Here is a 16,893-nt window from a genome sequence, read left to right on the forward strand (position 1 = left end):
ATATTGGCTTGAAAGCTTAAAGGTAATATATGTGTGATCCTCAAATTCACTGTAAGAGTGAAGAGAAAGAAAGAAAGAAAGAAAGAAAGAAAGAAAGAAAGAAAGAAAGAAAGAAAGAAAGAAAGAAAGAAAGAAAGAAAGAAAGAAAGAAAGAAAGAAAGAAAGAAAGAAAGAAAGAAAGAAAGAAAGAAAGAAAGAAAGAAAGAAGCCTCTCTGTCTACAGGGCTCATTTTATCCAATGTACAACTTAACTCAGTCATCCTAGCAGAAATCCTCTTCCATGGATAGCAGCTGTTACAAATGCAAAAGAGCATGGAGTTATGAAATATGCTTGCGTAAAGGAGCTGTGAGAATCTACAGGACTTAACCATCATTAGCATTATTGATTAGCTTGCAGTTGCTCTATTCAAATTCGTGTTTAACAGTTTGGAAAATTAATTTTCTTGCTAAAAGTCTCACCTGCCTCTGCCTCCACCTACCAACTGTTAATCAATTTGATATATATGTTTTGTTCAACTTGCACAGAAACTGGTTCTAAAGTCTTGCCTGCACCACAAGGTTGATTTTTCCCTGTTAAAAGAGAAACAGGCCATTTTCAAAATGTTTAGTTTGTTCATGAATAAAAAAATCAGATGTAACGTGTTGATTACTGAGTTTTAGATGTACTAGAAGGGGGAATTTGTTATCTTTGAACAAAGCCAAGTTTTTTTTCCCAGCTATTATGCAGCACTACGCAAAGACCTCTGGCTGTAGCCTTAGCAACAATTAGCAAGAAAGACAGAGGAATAGTACAGGTATATGTTTTCTCACATAACTCTTGGCAACAGCACAACTGAGCTTAATTGAAAAAGGCGGAAGCATTATTTTATATTTATTGCGTTACAAGAGGGAAATGAGGCAGCTAGATCAACAGAACACTGTTGGAACATCACCACTGTTGCTTTAGGATAATTATGCCTACCTTTAAATTGTTCATTTAACCTTTGGCAAAGATGAGTAAAGCATTATGCACTTTTGAAAATTCCCCCTACTGCGATGTTTACATCAAAATTTTACAACAGCTAGTAAGGGCTGAGTATGCTTCCTCTTACAGTGACCACTTACCAAGTAGCACAAAGAAACAGGACTTCTTCCTTTTTTCTGCAAAGATTTTTAACTGATTCTATGTTTGGCTTCTCTCTTCTGTTTAAAAATACTTGAGAGGGGAGAGGGTAGGCGATTAAAAAAGACTCCTCATATCTTGAACCGTATTTTTGCAGATTTTGCCTGTGTGTGGTTCTATTTGTGCATTGTTGTGGTAAAGTCAATATAGTACATGCCCATAATTTTTCAGCCAAACAATGTCCTCAATAATAATCCACAGGATTCAGACCACAGCTCTCTAATCAGCATTCTTTTCTCAGCTGCACAACACCAAAAGGTTTCAAATCACAGGGAATTGCATTTCATCAGTCACAATATGACAAATCAAACACTAATTACAATATCTGCCAAATTTAGACCAACAAATCATTTTTCCTGCTCATATTATAATTTTTGTTTGGCCTACAGGTTTTCCCACTGGCCCCTGAGAGAAATTCATCATTTATGCAAGAGCTGGAGACTAAATATATGGATATAAATTCTGTTGGCAGCATGCCTCTTTGCCTGCCTGGAGCATAAAGAAAGCCTGAGTCATGTTTAAATATGGACTGTGGGAGATCATAAATCCTTATCTGAACAGCCTTTGACCATTCAGAAACTTTATCCATACTACGCATGAGACTTTTGAACATGCTAATAGCTGATAATGAGCAGACAGAATGAAACGACAAACTACAAAGGTTCTGAAAAAACAAACAGCTAACAGCTGAAAGGGAAAGACTGTATTACCTCCCTGCATCGACACTGCCTATGTGTGAATGGGTTAACACGTGCAAGTCTACTTTCTCTCCTCACACTGAACATGCCAAGAATAAAAAAAAAAGACAAAAAAAGGAAAAGCAAAATGAAGCAGGGGGGGAAAGGAAGGAGTTGATGGAAACAAAGCAGAATGAGGTGAGTGATAACTTCATTATAGCTTGACCTCAGCAGCCTGCCTCTACTCTCCCTTTCATTTCACTGCACTGGAGCAGAATTTCTAAAGTGAGAGAGAACACTGGTTACATAAACCAGAGCTTCTTAATCTGTTTCTAGTTTCAGGGACTGGAGTATCTTTTGTCTCATGAACAAGGAAAGAAAAGCACCAAGCCTAGTTGAGCTCCATTGGCACAAAAAGCAAACCTGTTTACGAGAAAACTGAGAGTATGAAACAGCTCGTTTCTAGCTGAGTGTTGTCCAAGCTGCTGACATGGACCCCCTAATCTGAGTCTGAGGTGTGTGTTTATTCCAAATACAGTCAATACTGTTGTTGGCCATACTATACTTCTAGAAGAGGATAGAAGGCAATCAGAAAAGATGGCACGTGAAACTATGTCAGCTCGTTTGCATGCAGCAGCAATTCCAATGAAATGTATGACACCAACAGCACAATGAAAGGATTTAAAGAGATTTCTTTTTCTCCATAAACAGCTCCAGTCATTGATGGTCTCAAAACACACGTGTATATTTCATAAACTCTCAGTGTTTCTTTTAATTGTACAGTTACAATCACAAAAGAAAGCCTATTATCCATATTGTTATACCTTTACACAAACAATGCATAATTATAATGACAGGAATGATCAATACAAAATTTATTATGAAAGTCAACAATGTCACTTTTGACACATACACACAAACAAACAAAAAGGCCTTACCTGGCCCTGACAGATTTGAACATCTTAAGACTTATACATCCTGAGATTAGACTCATGGGTTTTCTAATATTCAAAAATGTTGTGGCTAGTTACACAATGAAATGAAATGCAAATATATATTGTTTTTCTTTTGTCAGTTAAAAGTGACCATTTCACGTGTGAGAGAAGCATCTTTAGTAAGGAGAGTGGCTTCATGCAAATGATGCTCTCTTTCTGATTGTTCCCCCACTTTCCGCGGTTCTGCTACAGCTATGCTTGTTTGCCAAATGCAAAATAACTCAACTGGACGAATAGCACAAATAAGAGTAAGGTGTAACACTGTAACTCCTCCAACCAGATGCCAGTAAACCAGGGGATTAACAGCTCATCTCCATGACACGCTCTCTCACACACACACAAACTCAAAGATGCACACGCACATCCTAATGCTTTACAGACTACATGATGTTATCAACAAAACAAGCAAGTAAAAAGTGGCTTTGTTGGCTCATGGCAAGATTACTCTCTATACAGTCTTTCTACAGAGCCTGCTTCTACTGTAGCGGAGGTCCAGCTGTAATTTTGGATCATACACAGCCAACATGACCACTATTCTCACAACAGTCAAGGTGATAATTAGCTCTCTCCTTTCCAATTGTCTTTTCTGTGCACATAATTATATTGTACTGCCCCCCCCAGTATTTTTCTTCAGTTCTGCAGAATTCCATCATTTTACATCAGAGATAAAAATCACTTTATCACCAGGAAAAGACATTTACCTCTGCTTTGCAATAGCACCTCATGTCTCTTAAAGGTAAAACGCTCACACCTCACATTCTATGGATCCTGATATAGTGCACGTGCATGGCCTTGTCTCGTTTACCAAGGAGTCCATCGCCTCTGAGTTTGAATGGTAGCTCAGATAGTACTCTTGTAACTGAGAATTAAGGTCCTGCTCCTGCTTGTGAGCCTTTTTCCTGCGCTTATGGTTGACTGAGTGCTGCTGCAGCTGCCTCATGGTGTTGGGGTAGCGCCTCCAAGAGACATAAATAACCAGCAGGATCAATGACACAGACAGGAACAGGGCTACACTGCCTGCAATGATTTTATGGAAAGCCATATGTTCAAACTGTAGCTCAGGGATAAATGATGTGGGGGTTTCAGGGGAGATGTAGGATACAGAGCTTGTGGGTGTGGACTTTGCTGTCTTCCTGTATGTCCCACTTGGACTGACAGGTGAAGTGGTTAGTGTCTGTGAAGGTGACACAGTGTGAGTAAGGTCTGTATCGCCAGAGGCGGCTGGCCAAGTTGTGACGTTCACACTTTGGGTTGAGCTCAATATGATGAGAGTTGTGGTTGAGAACACATTTGAAACATCCACACAAATCGAGTAATTCCTCACCACGTCCACAACTCTTTCACCCTGCACAGACTTAGGACTGCTGCAAATCATGCTGATGTCTTTGGGGTCCCTGAAGGTTCTGAGCCATCCCATAAGAGGGCAGATGCTGAGGCTGCAGTCCCAGGCATTACCTGCCAGGCTGATGGTAGTCAGGGAGGTCCATGCTGTTACAGCTTCCACAGGCACACTATTCAGCTTGTTTGATTCCAGGTTAAGTGTTTCTAAGTTTGGCATGCACTGGAAAACAGCTGGGTCCAACATTTGGATTTCATTCCCTGATAGGTCGAGTTTCTGAAGTTTCTGCCAGGTCCATGGCACGCCTTGACTGATGGATCGAATGCGGTTCCACTGCAAATAAAGAGCCTGGAGGTTGGTAAGGCGTGGGAAAATAAAAAAATTAATCCTGGAAAACTGATTGTGTTCCAAATGAAGCTCTTTCAACTTGAACAACCCTAAAAATGTTGTGCGAGTGATGCTGCGCAAGCGATTATAACCCAAGTCTAGAAACTCCAAGCCACGGCATTCCAAAAATGTGCGAATGAAGATCTGTTTTAGTCCATTGGATCGAAGGTGGAGATTCTGCAGTTTGCGCAGGCCGTAGAAATGACCTGGATGCAGAGATTGCAGCTGATTGTAGGATAAATCCAGATTTCTCAGGTTTGGTATGGCACTGAATGTGTTATTGTGGAGATGTGTTATTTTGTTGGAGCTAAGAATCAATTCCTTGAGTCTGCGAACACCGTGGAAGGCTAAAGCATCTATGGCATTGATGGTGTTGTGGTCCAAGTAAAGCCATATTAGCTGGTTGAGATGGGCGAACTGGTACGGCAAAAGAACCAGCAGGTTGTTGTAACGCAGGGACAGACCTTGGCATCCTGTGGTGATGTTCACTGGAATGTCTTGGAAGATGCCAGACTCACAGTAAACAATCTTTCCTTCACAGCGACAACTCACAGGGCACATCTTCTCCCCCTTGCTGAGCAGCAACAAAACAGCTGCCTGCAGAAGAAGACATGATAACCTCCAGTCCATCATCACAGAACCTGTTGGGGTTAGAGAGGGACACAGGCAATCAATGAAATGACTGGGTTTTTGAAAAGGTTTGCTCAAAAACATTTGGTTAAACAAAGGTAATACATGTATTCCTCAAAGGGAGATCATATAGTATGTAGCAGCTTGATGTCTGAGAGGGCAGACCTGCTTCATGAAGAATTGATAACAATCTGACGCTAGCCACTTTAAGGTATGTATATAAATGAACACATTCACAGATGCACAGAAAATGTTGGAGGCAAAGGATGTTTTACTTAAATAATTTAATGCAAAGAGGAAAAGCAGCTCTTTTTATTGTTAAGTGTTATAAATTAAGCTTAATTCACTTGAGGAACTAAGAAATCCTCCAATTAAAGGTTATCATAGCTATCTTCTTTGCAACGAGGAGCCTGAATAGACAGAAACTATGACACTTAATTGTGATTATCATAATGACTTACCCATCGTCACAGAGGGAAGAAGTGATCCTCCAGAGGTGGGGGTAGATCAAGAGTGCGTTAAACTGCGTTTATTCGCAGTTAAGGCAGCTTCAGAGTCAGTCCGCATACTGAACACTATACTTGCAAAGCAAATCCAAGTTTTCCGCAGCGCCCCAAACCCCCGCTGATCTCTGGACGACTCTCACAAATAGGACGCTTTCACACTTGGGTCGCAGTTGGAGCGGCCGCTACAGTTCAGTCCGCTGTGTGCGCAATTACCCATTTGAGCGCCGACAGACTGATGCACATCCCTCCACTCCAAGTAGTCTCCCCCCTCTTCTCTCTCTACACGTCTCTCCTATCTCTCTTTACCTCACTCCTTACTCAGAGGCGTGGGCGTCCTCAAGAACATAAGCTTAGAAAATGAGTATTGCAGCCACGTAAACCCTGCTATTAACCCAGTTGGCAAATTAATACAGCGAATTTTCATATATTTTGCGTGTGTGTGAATTAAATCATTATGATACCAATTTAAAGAATAATATGACTTTCACAGAAATTAATGTGAAGATTATTTATCACTTTTAAACTGATTTTTTTTTTCTCAGATTCAAACTCGTGAACTTGCTTGAATATAGGGTGACCTGAGGAGCTTAGATTGGTTCATTCGCATCTTGATATACATAACATACATCCTGTTGTTAAAGATGATGGTGTTGATGATAATGATTATGATGATGACAGCTGAAAAGAAAATCTTAAAACTATGTGGGTGGCAAGAGCCAAATCAGCCGTTCATTCATCTGTTACCAGCCATTGTGACATGACAGGAATTAACAGAGTGTTGGATAATTTGGACTTTTCTGCAGCTTCTTGATGGTATAATTATGCTGGCAGCTGAAGTGTGATGTTGACACGTTTTTGTGGACAAACAGTTCACATTTCTTAGTGCCCAAAGACGTTATGCTATGAGATGAATTAGGCCAAAGAGGCGTCAACATCAGGATAAATGGTATATAAATTGGCATAGATTAAATGCATTCAAAAGACAACAGAGAGAGGATAGAAATACCTCTCATTAAGTGGTCGTTTCATATTCATTGTTCACATTTGGTTCATTCTGCTTTGAGCAGACACTCACCAGATTGGGAAAGTGGAAATTTTGGATTGCTCAGTGTTGGACAGTCTGAGTTGAAAGATGTGGTAACAGCAGCCCCTTGTGGCTGTAGAGAGAAATTACCTGTTTTTATGAGCTGATGACACTGTCCTCGGCAAAGTCAGGGGAGAACGCATCCAGCTCAGTTGTAGGCTAAGGAAATAATGAGCTAACGAATTTGCATCAACATTTGGCTGAGTGGGGTGTTACTTGATCAAACAAGAGTTCCTCTCATGCTCGTGGATTGCATGATGAAAGGTGAATTTACATCTGCTCCAGGAACACCTCAGCAGGAGAGGATCTAAGAGATGTGAAAATGAGCCATTTTGTACAGATAATGCCTGGCAGACTTATGGTTGCACACTCTGTAATTGAATGTCAAACAAAATCTTCAAAGGGTAAGCTACCTCACACGTGTCTGAGGAGCTCACATGTCATTCAAGTAATATGCACCCTCGGAGCAGGCAAGCATGTTGTTTTTGAAAATGATGTTGTGCAGAGATAATGTATGGAGGTTTTTATACAGAAAATGAAACCTGTTTGAGGCGGAGAGGTTGCACAGCATGGACTGTCAGTGATCATGTGTCAGCTCCACAAACAGGTTATCAGCTGGCTATCACATTGAATATGAAAAATAGAAAGTGACTGCATTTGTTCACCAGCTGCATTTATTAAATTGACAATATAATTTTTTTCTGGGTGACAACTACTATCTTTTATCTGATGGCGGGAGACATATCAGTTCTTCAAACTCATCCATAGAGATCAAAATGTCTGTCTATCGTTTCAAAATGAAGCTAATGGAGATAAAGTTACAGTATAAGCCAATAAGAATGTGAATTCTGAGTCCACATAGTGCCTAGAATATGGAACGACATAAATGGACTTGTCACAAGGCAGGCCCCTAATACCAGGCCTGCCTTGTGGCACCATATAATGTATTATACAAACAGACAGACAGACTTACTCATCTACTTAGTCATCTTGCACTGGTCTGTCATTTTGTCATTCATACAGTAAAATTGCTTCTCAGATACATATATTATATATGAAGAGGTCAGACCAAATAGTTCCAAATCTTCCATGTTTACAGTGCATTTCTATAATGGCATTTCATGGTATTGGAAATATTTAAGATAATCTCTTCACAATAGTGATCAGCCGTTGTATTGAAAAATAGCATTAATCGACTACAGCCCATTTAATCTAATATCATGTGATACTTACATCGGGGTGAATCAGTACACCATGTGATCCTGATGACGAATTTGCAGTCACAGGGCTGTGGATGTTCTTGTAAAACCACAAGCACAGAGCACAAAAAAGGGTAGTTGATGAAGAGAAATTGATGTGACTCTTTACACTTTGTAGACCTTCTGGTATTTGACAATATTTTACAAGGAGGGGAAAAGGTGTACTTAATCTAAGTCATTGCCACAAACTTACTTTCATCTCCTTGCTCATGCAAACATGCAACTCTCCATCGGTCAAACTCCGGGGCTTTATTAAAATTTTATTTCCACCTGAGGTACAAACAAGGCATGAGCCACTACAGCATTTTCATTACAGTCAGCAATCAAATAGAAAAGCATGCAGAATATTACAGAAATTCAAACATTTAGGTGGCTAATACAGCCTACTGTAAACTAAAGCACAATTTTATATGGAGTTATCTTATACTATGTAACTTAAAGGACATGAAGGACATGGATAATCTACATTTTATGAAATTGTTTTTTAACATTTACTGGACTTTTCTGTTTAATCCTTGAGATTGTCACTGGATGTGATGTTTCCCCTTTTACATAAACTATGATAACCCCTCTTGAATTTATTAATTTATTTGCAGGTTATTATTGCCTCCAGCCAGACTGAGTGATGCAGGATTAATACTTCTTGGAAGCTGCATTAGTGAATGCACTTGTGTTCTCAAAATTAGAAGCACACGTGATGGGACATTGTGCCAACCATTTCCTCCCCAGGTAACCAATAATTTGATGAAGAGGAAAAGGTCACACCCCCTCTCCACTATCTGCATGTATTTCCCCACATAAGTATAAATAGTCATTAGAATGTAGCAGTACATCGTGCTTTTAGATATTTATATCATCACTTCAAAATGAATTTTGCCTGATGTTATATTAACCAGTCTTTGATAACCCTTCATTCCAGCAGAATCACAGGCAGAGTGTCAAACACCTTTTGACAGAGAAAACTTTACCCAGCCTGTCTCGTGTGCTCAGTGCTTTTCTATTCTTATGCATTATGTATGAGGAAATGTACAAATGAAACCTAAAAATCATCAAAAGAAGAAGTTTTCTATTTGTGATGCAGAAAAAAGATCACTGAAAAGAAATGATCAAACACTGTAGCTGTTTGACTCAGAATTTAAACACAGAAGCCTAATATCAACAGCTGTATAATGCATTACCAACTGATCCTCACAGCTTTCCATAGCAGACGTGAATTCTCATGCATGAGCATGACAGAAAAAGTAGACTACAATATGAACCAAGAGTATCTTCATCTTCTGCAGAATGGCTCTTGAGAGAAGACTGAAAACTACACACATGACCTTTTAGACAAAGATAATTCAGTGGTGGTTTAATGATGTTTTCATCACTAGTTAATCTGTGATGTAGGTCCCCTGCTGCTGGGATTTCAGCACGCAAGCTGTGCTTTCTTTACATCCTCAGAGAAACCTAAAAGATTTCCTTGGTTTTCTTAGGATTATTCTGCAGAAGGCAGAACTTTTTAAAAAAAGAAAAACAGACCCATGCAGAAGCAAGCACTAAATTGGGGTGACATATGGATACATTTAGCAAGTCACCTTAAATAAGATTATAGTAGTAGTCAATAAACAGCCCACTGGGGTTTCAAAAACTAGGAAGAGGTGCATTGTTTGACTCGCAGAGGCAGCAGGGAATACAGCGCCAGATGTTTTTGGGCGAGACCTCTCAGAAATATTTTACCTGCTGTGGGGATGTATGTTCTGAAGATAATTACATATTTACAAGTCAGGGTCAGCATATATCAGACTTGCTTCAACCCTGGTTTAAGTTTGTCTTTGCACTAATTATTTTCTACATATACACTTCTAAACTCTGTTTCAGTGGGATTCATTACGCTGCAATAAAAGCAGGCCCCTCACTTGCTGTATTATTCAAGGCTCAGTCAGTCACAGACAGTCATTAAAGTTTCATAGTAAGCAATGTGGTTTATGAGTTATTTGCAACCTTTGTGTTTTATGGGCTGGGTTCAGAACTCTCCTGGGGTTAACTTACTCTTGATTACACCTGAGTGGGACTTTACCAAGCAGCACAGACTCATGTAGACACCAGGTCACAAAATCTAAAACACAAGTTTATGCAAAGCCAACTCCAAAAAAGCTGGGACACCACGTGAAATATCAATAAAAAAAGGGGAATGCAATTATTTGTGAATCTCATAAATCAATATTTCATTTCACATTAGAGCATAGAAAATATATCAAATATTGAAAGTCAGGCATTTTACTATTTCATGAGAAATATTTGCTCATCTTGAATTTTATGGCTTTCTCAAAAAGTTTGGAAGGAGGGCAAGAAAAGGCAAAAAAGGTAAGTAGTACTTTAATGAAACAGCTGGAGGAACAAGTTTCAACTAATTATGTTAATTGGGAACAGGTCAGTAACATGACTGTGTATAAAAGGAATACCTTAGAGAGGCAGAGTCTTTCAAAAGTGAAGACGGGCAGACATTTAGCAATCTGCAAATAGCTGCATCTCGAAATAGTGAAGTAATTTTAGGATGATGTCCCTAAATATAAAATTGTGAGGACTTTGAATATTCCATCAACTACGGTATATAATGTCGTCAAAAGTTTCAGAGAATCTGGAGACACATCTGTGCAAAAGGGGCTTGGCTGAAAATAAATATTGGATGCCGGCGATCTTCAGGCAGCACTGCTTTAAAAACAGATATGATTCTGTCATGGAAATCACTGCGTGGGGTCAGAAACACTTACAGAAATCATTGTCTGTGAACACAGTTCACTGTGCAATCTACAGCTTCAGGTTAAAACTGTATGATGCAAAAATAATAAGCCATATGTGAACTTGATCAAGAAATGTCCAGAAATCTTCTCTGGGCTCCTTCTCAAAGCTCACTTCAGATAGACTGAGACAAAGTGGAAAAACTGTTCTGTAGTCAGACAAGATGAGAAAATATTTTTGATAAAACAGTATTATTTCTCACTTTCAACATTTGTTTCCCGTGTTCTGTTGTGAATAAAATAATAGTTTATGAGATCTGCAAGTCATGACATTCTGTTTTTTTCATCTACATATTACACAACATCTCAACATCTTTTAGCTGGGGTTGTATTTTACAAAGGAGAGATTTCATCTGTAAGATTTTTTTTAAAAGATAACATTTAAGTTAACAGGACTAAAAGAAAGGGAAGTATTACTTTTCCTTTCAATATTAAAAATTAATCCCAAACATGGTGTCAGACTCAGTTATTGATCCATGCATCCCTATATTGCTTGCACAGCACATACCAGATAACCAGAGAACCAAATTAAATGGGAAAAGTGGGTCACATCAGATATGTTCGACAACATTAATAAGAACTGATGCACCAACCACAGAGAATTCAAAGGAACTTATCATGGAATGATTGCACAGCAGTGACTTGCTCTGATTTCTAAGAGAGTTTTTTTCTCCAAGTGAGAATCTTTTGTCCCTATTGCTATTTACCAAAATAACCATTACTTTGACCTGTTTTTGGATGACCAACACAATCAAAATCATGACTGATGAGACTGACTAACTGATTTCGTTCCAGCATAGTCATGCATTTTGTTTTTTCAGTTTTCTAGCACAAAATACAGGCTGGTCAAACACTGTTTCCTGCTGAATGGCCAGACAGAAACAAAAGAGGGAGACCGTGTTGAACTATGCCATCGCTTAATTCACTGTCCGTGTGATATAGATTGTTAAAAGTTTTGTCTTTTCACTTTGTTTCTATATAATATCATGGGAGACTCGTGGGTGACAGAGTCTTGTCATAAATGAAATAGAAATAAAGTTTATTTTCATCAAAAATATTGTAAATTTGAGAAAGTGCTGCTAAGTGACTGAAGTAAATCAGAATATATATTTAACTTCCACAAATTCCACCAGAGATGACAAATACCAGATCAAAGTCTTTGCTCTCAGCAGTTTTATTTCACTCTTTATTGACACATTTCAGTTTAACAAAACATCCACAAGTGATAGTTTGCAAACATCATCAGACCTTCTAATGGCACAGATCAGTATAGGATGTTACATTTAGAGCATTGTAATGTCATGCATGCAGTCACCTTAATGTGTGAGTTTGCAAGAGTGATTGGGACAGTGTGTAAGAGAGAGATGTGTATGCGTGTGTGCGCGTGTGTGCGTGTGTGTGCAGTTTCCTGCCCTGCCCTTCAACCCCAGTTAGTTGATTGATCTGACAATGGAAATTAAATCAGTGATTGCAGATGAAGTGATGGATGCATCCATTTTATTCTTGTTTCCAGCAATTTCTTTGTCACAAGCTATCTGTGATTTGAGTTAAAATGTTCATTTATGTCCATTACTGGTAATTACACTATTCATTAAGTGCAGGAGCAGAAGGACCCATTAGAAATGATGACTTTGACCTTGTCTCAAAAACCCATTATGAAGCCTTTATAGTACCCTATGTTTACGCATGATACATATCAGTGTCAATATGTAACAGCAGTGACAAAATGCTAAATAAAACTGCACACCTGGTAATTCATCTTCCCATAGAGACTGAACTTCCAGTTAGAAAATTCTGAATGCCTTTTTTTTGGCTAAATTCAAAACAAAAAGATATGGCAAATGAATTAAGTTAGAAGACCAAATAAAGAAGAGCTTGTGCACAACGAACTCCAGCAAATGTTTACAGACTGGCATGAATTATCTTACAGCAGGTTATGATAGAGCTATCGAGCAACATTTGACATCAGGATTCTTAATAATGACACCCTGTTTGACACTTGACCTTTCCTGTGGGCCTGATATCAAAATTAGGGGCATGGACTTTGTAGACTTAATTGACCTAGTAATTATCAGGTCCTTTCAACTTTCTAGTTTTGTGGTATTCAAGTCAACAATTAAACTTTATTCACAAGAATATGAGACCATTGGCTGTTCAGAGGCGTTTGATTGGCATTACAGCTTCACAAAAATCCAATTGCAGAGCAAAGTGTTCCCATTCCTTGGTTTTAATTTCTTTGCAAGCTGTGCTCGTGAGAACAGTGAGGACGAGTTAAATGCGGGCTGCAGAGTGACATTTTCACCAGGAGAGGGCCTCTCGAGTTCTCAAACTGAGCATCTGTGAGCTGAGTCCTCTTTTTATATACCAGGATCATTCCTGTTGCTATACAACTGATTTATTCTTGATGCCACTGTTGATCTTCATCAGCCTGCACCTTCTCTCTCCAATCCTGAAGGAGGATACCACCAACTTGACGGCTTTTGACTGCACTTCTCCTTTTCTCAGACTGCTTTACTTATATGGTTCCCGGTGTCTTCTCTGACACTTGGAATCAACAATTGGCGAGTCGAGGTTAGGGATGTATTGCACAGCCTCCCACAACACGCGGTTAAGAGTGTCATTATCATGAGGCTATAGCTTGAGAGCTTCCGTCCTTGTGCCTTGTAACACGGCAGTCACATATATGCATTATCAAGCTGATGTTTTGCGGGAATGTATCGGACTACCGTCAGAGGTTAATGCACACCTTGTGGAACTACTGCCATCTCCGACAGGTGTGCGACTGTGAGCAGAGCGGATCCGACTACGGCGCAAAGTGTGTGCGTTTCCCGTGCAGACAGGCGTCCTGGTTGAGTGTGCAACTATTTGGGCAAAACGCCGAGTGCGTATAACATGTGGAGCTGGATCGGATGCAACAGAGAGCCGTGAACATGAGGAAAAGCAGACACCGCGCCAATATGGGTATGTTTTTTATTCTAAGCGCATATTTCTGCGCAGATGTTTTTGCCGTTTGTCTAAGTACAGTTCAGTTTAAGCTGGCGTTGCTGGCGTCTCTTACCTCCCCCCCTCGCGTTTTATGAATGACGACTGCAGGCTTGGGAATCTGAGGGAGGCTTTTCTTTCAATAACCAGTTGACAAATTATACTTGATTCATGTGGTTATCGATTCCCCTACAAATATCTAAAGAGCCGCACTTTACTGAGTGTGTGCAGATTAGCCAAGAAAACTTGGATGCAAATGCAAACAATCCTTCTCTGTTTATGTCTTAGAGTCTCATGTGTTTGGTTCCATGAAACAAATAAATAAAATGAAAATTCTGGTCTGTTATCACGTTTAGTAAATGTTCATGCTCTTACATCTATCACTTTTCTGTGTCTCCAGGATTTTCTGTGCTTTTCAGATGGCTTGTATTCACAGTGGTGGTACCCACCTGGCTTCTTGCTGCTCCAAGCAGCATCCGGGAGCGTCCCTGTCCCCAGAGCTGTCGATGTGATGGGAAAATAATATACTGTGAATCCAATGCCTTTCGTGACGTGCCAAACAATGTGTCTGTAAGCACACAGGGGCTGTCTCTTCGTTACAACAGCCTGGTAAACCTCAGAGCTCACCAGTTTGCAGGCCTGAGTCAACTGGTGTGGCTCTACCTCGACCATAATTACATCAATGCCGTGGACGGCCAGGCTTTCCACGGGATAAGGAGGCTAAAAGAGATGATTCTCAGCTCAAATAAGATCACACAGCTAAAAAACAATACGTTCCATGATGTCCCAAATTTACGCAATCTCGACCTGTCTTACAATAAATTGCAGGTCCTTCAGCCTAATCAGTTCTTGGGTCTACGGAAGCTACTTAGTTTACACTTGAGGTCAAACTCCTTAAAAACTATTCCCATGCGCGTTTTCCTCGACTGTCGTAACCTGGAATTTCTTGATATCGGCTACAACAGGCTGAGGAGCCTCACACGTAATGCCTTTGCAGGCCTTCTGAAGCTCATAGAGCTTCATTTGGAGCACAATCAGTTTTCAAAAATTAACTTTGCTCATTTCCCACGTCTGACGAACCTAAGAGCGCTCTATCTGCAGTGGAACCGAATCAAACTGTTAACCCAGGGACTGCCATGGATGTGGACTTCCTTGCAAAAGTTGGATCTCTCTGGAAATGAGCTAGAAGTGTTGGATCCAGGCACATTTCAGTGCCTGCCCAATCTCCAGACTTTAAACCTGGACTCCAACAAGCTCAGCAATGTATCTCAGCAGACAGTGGAGACTTGGATCTCTCTCACCACTATCAGTTTGGCTGGTAATTTGTGGCACTGTAACCCCAACATATGCCCTCTAATGTCCTGGCTCAAAGCCTTCAAGGGTAACAAGGAGACTACTATGATTTGTGCCACCCCTAAGGAGGCACAAGGAGAAAAAGTAACAGATGTGGTGGAAACTTACAACATCTGCACAGCAACGCCTACCCCTATCCCCACAACGACATTACCCCTCACATCTGCATTTCAGCCTGAACTGCCCCCTCTTCCCACACAGTCTGTGGTGAATAATAAGCCGACCTGGAATTGGACAGCCTTTCCGACTCCTTCCGAGGCCTTCCCCACTATTCCCATGCCAGACACTGAGTATGTGTCCTTCCACAAGATCATAGCTGGTAGTGTGGCCCTCTTCTTGTCGGTGGCTATAATCCTGCTGGTTATCTATGTCTCATGGAAGCGCTATCCCAGCAGTCTCAAACAGCTTCAGGAGCGCTCAGCAGTCAAAAAGCGCCAGAAAAAGGCACGGGAGACTGAGCGCTCCTTTAATTCACCATTGCAAGAGTACTATGTGGACTACAAGCCTTCACACTCAGAGACTATGGATGTGCTGGTTAATGGGACAGGACCTTACACATATACCATCTCAGGCTCCAGGGAATGCGAGGTATGACTGTTGCCCTCCAAAAATCCATTTCCACTGCGAGGCGTGAGAGGTAAATTTTCTAACTCTCTGAGGGGAAAAATACTTGTTTTCTCCCCTGCTCTAGTCTGTGTTGGGATAAGGAAACAAAGGTCAGTGCATGGTGACTTGTTTTGTAATATGCTGGTTTGTTCAATTCCATATAAATACCCAGCAGCTGCTTTAAATCATGCAGTGATATTGCTAAAATATAATTCCCATTAGCTGAAACTGCAGTGGCAGCTTCTCCTTCTAGGTACCTTGCATACAATAAAATGCATTACACACAAAGCAGGCTCATCTTTCATTACTTACATGAAAGGGCCCTTTGATTAATCTGTGTATTATCAGCCAGCCTGTTATTTATTCGCAAATGACTTGCTGTCCTGAGCTGAATGAAAACAATATATTAGATCAAGTCACTGTGCAGGTGGTCCTCTCCTATCCTGTGTGTTTGCTACAACAACTCTAGTAACAAATACACAAGTTATGTTAGTGTTGATATTTGATTTCCACTGCATGAAATATGTCCTTACAATCCCACGAGCTGATGATCATAACTTCCATTCATTTTCTCTGCCCGTAGCAGTTGTGTATTTAGCATTTTCCTCATTAGTTTAGTTCAAAAGGTTCAAACAGCCACTGCAGGATGGAGAACACTATAAGGGCCTGTAGCCAAATAAAAGATAAATTATCCATTTGAGCTCAATTTCTTCCTGGCTCTGGTGTGTGCTACTGCAGGAAGAAACTGCATTATGCTACTTTTGTTTAATCTCAAAAATATGAAAAAAACTCTTTAGGCTCACGAGTGAATGTTTTGTCTGGAAAGTTTCAAATTGGAATTCTCGTCCCAAAGTCAGAGTAAAGACAGAAAGGCTTGACACAAGGGCTAATCAATTTGGTCATGCTTAATTAGGCACTTTTTTTGCCTGTGTACCCCCAAATGCTCTGCATCTGTCTTCAGCTTTTTTTCATTTGGCACTGTAGTTAAGTGTGATTAACAGGACATGTTGTGCTGGGAAAGATGTAGTGTCACTGAAATCTTTTGTATTACTAACCAGACGTGCTGTGGAGTGCAGGAAACATCTTTCTTCTCCATTGTATCTGTCAGTGCAGCTAAGAGACAAAGTTTTATC

The 16,893-nt window shown here is 40.2% G+C and overlaps 2 protein-coding genes across 2 annotated transcripts in view; one reads left to right on the forward strand and one right to left on the reverse strand.

The window, feature by feature from the left end:
- Nucleotides 1-2,673: 2,673 nt before the first annotated feature.
- Nucleotides 2,674-5,190, reverse strand: lrrtm4l2 (leucine rich repeat transmembrane neuronal 4 like 2). The gene has a single exon (XM_072387032.1). The coding sequence runs from the start codon at nucleotides 5,188-5,190 to the stop codon at nucleotides 3,580-3,582; it is 1,611 nt and encodes a 536-aa protein (XP_072243133.1). The 3' UTR covers nucleotides 2,674-3,579.
- An 8,083-nt stretch (nucleotides 5,191-13,273) lies between these two features.
- The window catches only part of LOC140310187 (leucine-rich repeat transmembrane neuronal protein 4), a 56,442-nt gene continuing 52,822 nt past the window's right edge, over nucleotides 13,274-16,893 (forward strand). The window contains exons 1-2 of the mRNA XM_072388395.1: nucleotides 13,274-13,780; nucleotides 14,202-15,791. Of these exons, the coding sequence (XP_072244496.1) occupies nucleotides 13,729-13,780; nucleotides 14,202-15,748 (1,599 nt within the window). The 5' untranslated portion in view covers nucleotides 13,274-13,728 and the 3' untranslated portion in view covers nucleotides 15,749-15,791. The remainder of the gene's footprint in view (nucleotides 13,781-14,201; nucleotides 15,792-16,893) is intronic.

Source organism: Leuresthes tenuis, unplaced genomic scaffold (assembly GCF_036924035.1).
Source record: "Leuresthes tenuis unplaced genomic scaffold, fLeuTen1.0.hap1 SCAF_6, whole genome shotgun sequence".
Lineage (NCBI taxonomy): Eukaryota > Metazoa > Chordata > Actinopteri > Atheriniformes > Atherinopsidae > Leuresthes > Leuresthes tenuis.

What these genes read in the sequence shown, in the direction of transcription:
- lrrtm4l2 (XM_072387032.1), bottom strand. Translation starts at nt 5,190, where the DNA reads ATGGACTGGAGGTTATCATGTCTTCTTCTGCAGGCAGCTGTTTTGTTG.